The sequence below is a fragment of the Pterocles gutturalis genome, unplaced genomic scaffold, assembly GCF_000699245.1.
Source record: "Pterocles gutturalis isolate BGI_N339 unplaced genomic scaffold, ASM69924v1 scaffold15126, whole genome shotgun sequence".
NCBI lineage: Eukaryota > Metazoa > Chordata > Aves > Pterocliformes > Pteroclidae > Pterocles > Pterocles gutturalis.
Genome location: NW_010103281.1, coordinates 24,945 through 33,418, shown reverse-complemented (window position 1 = coordinate 33,418; position 8,474 = coordinate 24,945). Strand labels below are relative to the sequence as shown.

Genomic DNA, 8,474 nt, shown 5'->3' with positions numbered 1-8,474 from the left:
TCCCTGCCTTGCTCTCTTTTGATTGCTTTCCAAATTGCTTTTCTATTAATAAAAAGCCTTTAAAAAGTGCGAGGTTTCATTTTACATCAGGCACAGATGTCACCATCATTAAAAAAAAAAGCAACAATTTTTTATTTTATTTTACTTTAAAATATATTGCTAGAGAGTCACCTTGTAGTAAAAGGTTTTGTATTGCTGTAATCAATAGCACATCTTGAAAAAATCTGGAGAGTAGCCGTGCTATGACATGATTAAAATACTGGCAAAGAAAAAACAGATTAACAACTTACCTGGGATAGCTATTATTGTCAGTTGAAGGATCTTTCTCAAGCCAACTCTCATAAAGAGACTTACTTTCATAACCCTCATCAGGGCTTAAAATCTGGAGAGGAGAAGATTATAATCTCATTGGAAGTACCTCTAACTGCATTAATTATCAAAGGAGACCTTCACAGCTATCTGCATCATCGTTCATCAACAGCATTGGGGCACGCAGGGAAGTACACACACACACACACTATTTGCACTTGTTACATACATTTACGGGTCCCAACCACAAAGAGCATCTCACAGGCAGGTGGAACCAACCACAGACGGTGGGGAAGAGCAGGTTAAAACTCAAGGACACCAGCTGGAGCTCACCCACTTCTGGGGAAAGTGGATCCTGCAGATTTCTAGGACTTCTTACCACCCTATTATTGTACTGTGTAGGTACACAAACAACAGCACATATAGCACCAAGGAGCTCCCCCAGCAGCCAGGGTGAGCTGCATCTCCCAGCTGCTTTCCTTTCAGCAGGTGAGGGAGACGACAGCTGTAACACTGTGGAGGTTTGCCCCGCACCGGAGTAATATTATCTCAACAGGCTGAGTCTGAAATTTTACTGCTTTTTGCTACAGGAAGGGCAGAAAGAATTGTGCTAGAAGAAAGGGTCAAAATGAGTCATTAACTATATTACAGCAGTGCCAAGGGGAATTAACCAAGACTGGAGCACCACTGTATTTGTACATTGTATATACAAATGTAGGTCCAGACCTTACCTTAAAAAAAAAATCAAAAAGATACGTAACCAGGATGGAAAAGGTAATTATTAATATAGCCATCACACAGCTGGTAAAATTACAACAGAGTGTAAAATTAGTTGGCCAATGCTTTTAGAAAATCTGTGACAGAGATAAAAATAAATCAAGTCTCTGTCCCTGGTCTCCATCTACACTTAAACAATCTTTAATAGACATGGTCCCTTAAATATGAGATTGGTTATGATGTGCAGAGAATTGGGATTTTTGGTTTTTTTCTAAAATACAGAGCATAAGTGTTCATGGCTAGATACATAGTCCCACAGTATTGTTGAGACTTAAATTCTGCATTGAAAAATACACAGACTCCAAACTGAAAATCCAAGTTCTGACCTCTGAGATTAGGTTGGCAGCAAGCAGAAAAATAACAAGTTTGTGAAGTAACTCCTTGGCTGCTGTCATTTTCAGGGCACTTTGTTCAAGTTCTAGGGCTAAACTGAAAATGGCACATTAATAAGAGCAAGCTGAACTCTGACATATGGGAGTAAAGGTACTCCATGCTCTGGCAGAGATGTTATTCTGACAGCTCTGGTTATGAAGAACCCATTGCCAGCTTTTTCATACAACACTGAGAGCCTAGTAAAACATACTATTTACCCTTAGATCCAAATCTAGAATGAGTATAAGCTTACTGCTACCTCAAGTGAATATGCAGAGTTCTTTCAGTATAAACAGAAAGTAAGAAGTGATGATCAGAACAGGGGAATTGGGGTTGAACTATTGCAGATGCTGTCTACTGATGACCAATTGTTTAAAACCTATCAGTAAAGCAGGGCCAAAAAAGACTTTTAACAGCAAAATGTCCCATCTGTATGCTGAGGACCACACTTAAATGCAGAACTCCTTGAAAGATGATACTTCATGTGTACACTACTCTTTTTTTTTTTTTTTTTGGTGAGAACTGGCTCACTAAAAAACGAAGAGATGTTGGGATGTTGGATAGATGGATGTTGGACTCTTTAATATGACCAGAAATAACTTTCTTTTGGACTTGCATAATCACCCACACCTGCACTAACGTTCTTTCACATACCGGGCTTCCTGAATGAAATCCAATTCCATGGAAAAACCTAATGCAAAGCACAGGGAACATTTCCGTCCCATTCATGCTGTTTCTAAGAATTAACTAGGGCTCCTGAGGTGCACAGGACATCTCACTATTCCTCTTCAAAAAACTAACAACCAGGATATGAAAAGACTTAATGAGTTGAGGCTTTGATGTGTACATCTAGCTTCTTAATGTAATCTAAAACCAAATGAATTGCAGTTGAAATGGCAAAACTAAGAGTATAATCACTCCTCTGCCTTAGTCCTTCTAGCCCTTACAAAAATTAGTCGGGTTTTTTTCAGATTAGTGGAAAAGACACAACTGATTAGCAAAGGTACAGATTGTAGTCTGCCTTAGTCCTTCCAGCCCTTACAAAAATTAGTCGGGTTTTTTTCAGATTAGTGGAAAAGACACAACTGATTAGCAAAGGTACAGACTGTAGTCTTTGGTTATCTATATAAGAAGCTACCTAAAAGTAAGTGAAGGAAAAAAATACAGAAAATTAAGAAGTTCCCTCTACAAAACAGAGCTTCTCCATTCTAGCTGTGGGTTTAGTTTCTCTCCCTCTTTTGCTAATCCAATTCACTGGAATTTTTAGAGACCTGGAGAATAAAGACATTTGAACCCTTAAATGAATTTTATTCTGTGATGCTAGAAGCAGTGAGCCAAGTAAAAGATGTGCCACATTTCTACAGGGTCTATCAGTCACCTGTATACATGTTTCTACGCCAACAAAGATGGTGCCCTCGCTAGAAGCAGTCCTTCAGCAAACACCCTTCAGTATCCCTGACTTCTCTTCAAGAGTCCATCAAAACATCTTTTTTCCTTGGGAAAATACCAACAATTTCTATGAATGATCTTACAGAAAAGTTCAAAAGCCTGCAAGTGTTCTACAGAAGGGTTCCACGGCCTGTGATTTATGGGTCACTGGAGGTCACTGGTAGCACATCAACACTGGTAAATTAAAGATGGCTCGGAAATGAAAATTACAATGTTGAATCACTGTAAAAATTGAACCATTACTTTCTTCTTAAAAAAATGGGATGTGGTCCCAGGTTTAACAGTAAAAAAGAGGAAAACACTCCTCTAGAAAAATATGGCAAGGCATGTCTCAAATTCATTTAGCAAGACACCAGAAAAAAAAAAAAAAAGAAAAAAAAAAAGAAAAAAAAAAGAAAAAGAAAAAGTTCTTTGGACAGAGACAATGTGATAAAAGAAAACTGGGGAAAGTGCTCTTCAAATGTGAATAGAAAGCAGAGTACAGCAGAGAATCAGAATGTTGTTGCAGAATCCTGCTCTGAGAAACAACAGAAAAGAAAAAGTAGTTGTGATGTTTGTCTATAACAAGCTAACGAAAAAAAAAATCTAAGTTGTACCAACAGTGGCTTTAAGGAGCTCATGGAATTGTTAGACTTTTCACTGACAACTCTCTATCATAAAATAATCCCCTTTACAAATGAAGCTATGAGGAATATGGATGAACAAAATGTAGTTCTAGGAGTTTTTTAGCAAGGAAACAGCATGGAATTATGGAATAGTTGTCAGGTTTTTCTATTGTTTATATTATGCTTCTACTGTTAAAAGCTTTAATAATAGGAATAGGAAATAAGAATAATAGGAATAGGAAACAAGAATAGGAAAATTTTCAAAGAAGCCAATCTCAAATACTGTGCATTGTACTTTAATGGAAGATTTCAACTCAAACCCAGCATTAGTTGAATAGTTGACAAGATCAAGAGTGAGGTACTATTTTTAGCCCAGAGCATTCTTTTTCTTTGTTTATCTTTTGCAGAAAAAACACATCCCTGGGTAAGCAGCTTGCTGCAGACAAGAAGTAAATTATTTTATCCAGGGCCCTGCAGCACTAGGGACATAAAAATTTTTATAGGCAAAACAGAACGCCCTTCAAGAGTGCAAAGTGTCACAGCTAACGTTTGAACAAGCACAGCTTCTTTCCCTGCAAGGAAGAAAGAGTAAGATAGAAAGAAATGATAAGAAAATAAAATGTAGAAAAGAAAAGAAAAACATGGGAATAGCATAGATAAATCACGCCAGATTCAAACCATGGCATTGTGAGTGCTAAAAGAAAGTGTACTGCCTTTGAAAATAACTCGGGATGAATGCCTCTGATGGGATGGGAGACTAGTAGCTGGAGTCATCCTACCAAGTGCTGTTACAGTGCAGATTTTTACACTGGACCAAGTCACCTGGGTTCCCTTCATATCAAGGGGAAAAAATAGTTTGAGAGTTCTGTATGTACAAGACTAGACCACATTTGGTCAAACGAATCTCATCCTAAAGGTACCTGTTTCTACCCATTGCCTTTAAAAGGAGCCTACATTGCTTACATTAGACAGAGATGTCTTCTGTTAACTGGGATGCATCCCGACCTGAGGATGGTGACAACAGTACATGCTGGGTGCCTAAGCTGCTAAACTCTTCATATGGCCAAGGAAGTTTCATGATTTAGTGGATCACAATCTTTCAGTCTTACAAAAATTCATGCTGAGAGGTGAAAGCAAAGGAGACACGACTAGACCACTTACAATAATGCAAATCCATACATCTGATGTGTTAAAAAACCCTGCTTAATCCTCTAGTATTTATCACAGTATTACAGGGGCTCAGTGAGATATGAAGGAGATTCAGGGGGAATGGACAGAGAGAAAATGGTAGCTAGTCAATGTGAAAATTAATAGATTTTCTTTTGCACATGAAATGGAAAGTTAAAATGCAATTACTTTCCTTGAATGCTTATCACCTTAGAGAACTGATCTTGCTCAAGTGTTTTACTATCTTGTTTTTATTCTTATTATTTTTATTATGTACTACAAATAACACTCCACTTACGTCAGTGACACATTTCAGCCTCACTAAGAATAGTCAGCTTGGATTGTGTACCACTGATGGGGTGTTTTGCTATTGATTTTGGTGGGATCAAGATTCTTCCAGCACAGTGACAAGATAAATTCAATATTATTCAATAATCCTATTTTATCTAATAAAGTTGCAGTCTTACATTCTTAAAAAGCCACAAATACTAGATCCTCTGATTCTGTACCTCTTTTGTCAGATTATACACCAGCTTGTAGAGAAGAGGGGTGCAGTCAACTCGTAATGTGTAATTGCCTAAAAATGAAGCAAAGACATGGAAATTTTCCCTTCATGTAACAGTGGCATTACTTTCTTAATGGATTAAGTCCTGCAGTCCTTTCTTAGACAAACTTCCTGTCTCCAAGGCAAGAATTTAGATCTTGCCTCAGAATATATACAGGAATAGACTATTTATTTGCTCACATTGTATAAGCTACTGTTACTATGCAACAATTATGCATTGGTTAGAGTGCATACACTGTAATGTAATTAAGCCTTCCCACAGTTCTAAAATATGCCACACTATCCCCCATTAGTGACAAGCCCAGAAGCTTGTGTTAAACAGAAGGCAATGGTAATATCCTACTTTCTGTAGGATGTTAAAAATAAAATTGGTGCGTTGAAGAGTACAGGAGGAATGACAGATTCTTAAAAGACTTTTCCAGGAGTCTTTCAATGCAGCTGCTCCTTCTCTTATCATAAAAAGGACTTTTACAATGTTTTTGCAGACTGTTATCTAGAAGACAGGTCATCTTCTGAGTAAGAGACTTCAAGACATTTGGCATTTTGCATTTCAGAACTTAATTTCACCCAAATAGGAGGCAACAAAGATCACATAATTTGGGTTGAAAGGGACCTTTAAAGGTCATCTAGTTCAACCTCCCCTTTAATGAGCAGGGACATCTTCAACTAGAGTAAGTTGCTCAAAGCTCTGTTGAACCTGACCTTGAATGTTTCAAGGGATGGGGCATCTACCACCTCTCTGGAAAACCTGTTCCAGTGTTTCACCACCACCACTGTAAAAAATTTCTTCTTAAAACCATTATCCCTTGTACTATCACTACTAAAAATCTGTCCCCATCTTTCTTATAAGCATCCTTTAAGTTCTGGAAGGCTGCAGTAAGATCTCCCTGGAGCCTCCTCCAGGCTGAACAACCCCAACTCTCTCAGCCTTTCCTCACAGGAGAAGTGTTCCATCCCTCTGATCATTTTTGGGGCCTTCCTTTGGACCTGCTCCAACAGGTCCATGTCTTTCCTGTGCTGAGGACTCCAGAGCTGGATGCAGCACTGCAGGGGTGGGTCTCACGAGAGTAGCATATAGGGGGAGAATCACCTCCCTCGACCTGCTGGTCACACCTCTTTTGATGCAGCCCAGGATATGGTTGGCTTTCTGGGCTGCAAGCATACATTGTGGGCTCATGTCCAGCTTTTCATCCACCTGTACCCCCAAGTCCTTCTCCATAGGGCTGCTCTCCATCCCTTCATCTCACAGCCTGTATTGATCCAGGGGTTTCCTGACTCAGATGAAGCACCTTGCACTTGGCCTTGTTGAACCTCATGAGGTTGCATGGGTCCTCTTCTCTAGCTTGTCCAGGACCCTCTGGATGGCATGCTGTCTCTTAGGTGTGTCAACCACACCCTTCAGCTTGGTGTCATCTGCAAAGCTGCTGAGGGTGCACTCAATCCCAGTGTCTATGTCACTGATGAAGATATTAAACAGTACTGGTCCCAATATGTACCCTTGAGGGACACCACTCATCACTGATCTCCATCTGGATATTGAGCCCTTGACCACTACTCTCTGGATGCAGCCATCCAGACAATTCCTTATCCACTGAACACTTCATCCATCAAATCTACGAGTCTCCAATTTAGAGAGATGTTGTGAGAGACTATGTCAAAGGCCCTACAGAAGTCCAGATAGATGACATACATAGCTCTTCCCTTGTTCACTTGTCCAATCACCTTGTCCAAGATGCAGAATAATGTTTTCATCTACTGCCTCCTAAACCTCCCCTTTTACCATCACGCTGCGGTTTCTACACTTTACACCCACAAGGCTTTCACACTGCCTGTGGGCTATGTGGAGCTGGGCAAGTATCTCATACTGTAGCTGCCAGTTAGAGCAGCAAGAGCCCCATTGAAAAGAAACCATCACCACTTTGGAGGCAGGCAGGAGTGTAAAGCAGCCTTCTCTATAGACTACAACCACCGGACAGCAGCTCGGCAAACACCTCTGCCCTCAAATACAGACAATAACAAAGAGGGGAAGAGGACTGAGAAGGCTGCGACACAATGAAACAGAAGCTCTCAGATATCACTGGTTTTAGATTTTGATATGGCTTTAGACCTTTGAGCCATCCTTTGCACTGTGTGTAGTCACAAGAGGACCAGACTGACAAACACATAAAACCCCATGGTGGTGGAAAAAAATACTAGATAGTATTAGTAATGTTTCTGAGGAGAGTCTGTATCTGAGAACTGAAAACTAAAGGCACAAAAAATGCTTAAAATCATAATCCATTATTATTCTTTTCATTGATAAAGGGCAACAAATAGAAATAACTTGCTGTCCAAAACATGGCATAAGAAGTGCTGTGGAGAATGTATGATGATAAAATAATCACCAGAGTACATGGATGCTATGTCTCTACAGGAGATTTTAATGCTCTGTCAGGTCAAAGATGTCCAAGACACTTAAAAGAGTACACTGAATATGGTGTTCTTTTCCCTGTTACATATTTCTTTCCAGTGGTTTTACTTTCACATTTTCTTTAATGCGTAAAGCTAGAGACATGTTTGAATAATCAAGATTTGGAAGAAAATTGTTAAGGCAGCAGCATGTTGGATGCAAACCAACTAAAAAAATATGTGTTACAATCCATGCTGAGAATATGAAGCAGTTGTAAAGCTATTATTTCATTCGTGAGATCTAGGCGTGAAATTCTGCTCTACTTTTTACACAGCATGTAGGCTGTATAATTGAAGGAACAGCTCTAACCCTCCCTATACCTCAGCTCCAACTGAGCATTTAGAAACTGGGGTTGGCTTTTCTTTCCTCCCAATCTTTTAACGACAGACAAAATTTTCAGCTGACAGGAATAAAAAGAGTTCTTAAATACGCCTGTTGCTATCCATTTTATTCACACACAGTAAGTCCAAATAATTTGGGTTTAATAAGGTAAGAGCAACGCCCTAAATAACTGAGGTTACGATGCAGGACCGCCTCACAGGACTCTACTGACCACTATTTCAGCACAGATAACAGCACAGGAAGCCCTTTTTTTTTTTTTTTTTGTAACAAAGCTCCGTATCATTTCAGAATGATTCTATGATTTAGGTCATAGTGCTGGGCTCAAAATTCAGTCCAGCTTCTAAGCAGCATTCCTGTATGCCAAATTCTTCTCATAATCTGAAGGGCATAGTAAATCAGATATTTTTGTAGGAGAGCCCTGGCATAATACATAAGTTAC

The 8,474-nt window shown here is 39.4% G+C and overlaps 1 protein-coding gene across 3 annotated transcripts in view; it reads right to left on the bottom strand.

Annotated features, from left to right (window-relative positions):
- NAALAD2 (N-acetylated alpha-linked acidic dipeptidase 2) overlaps nucleotides 1-8,474 on the bottom strand; it is a 32,882-nt gene that overhangs the window by 8,245 nt on the left and 16,163 nt on the right. For all 3 annotated transcript variants that reach the window (XM_010086667.1, XM_010086668.1, XM_010086669.1), the window contains 2 exons: nucleotides 5,189-5,256; nucleotides 291-382 (listed from right to left, as the gene is read on the bottom strand). In XM_010086667.1, the coding sequence (XP_010084969.1) occupies nucleotides 291-382; nucleotides 5,189-5,256 (160 nt within the window). The remainder of the gene's footprint in view (nucleotides 1-290; nucleotides 383-5,188; nucleotides 5,257-8,474) is intronic.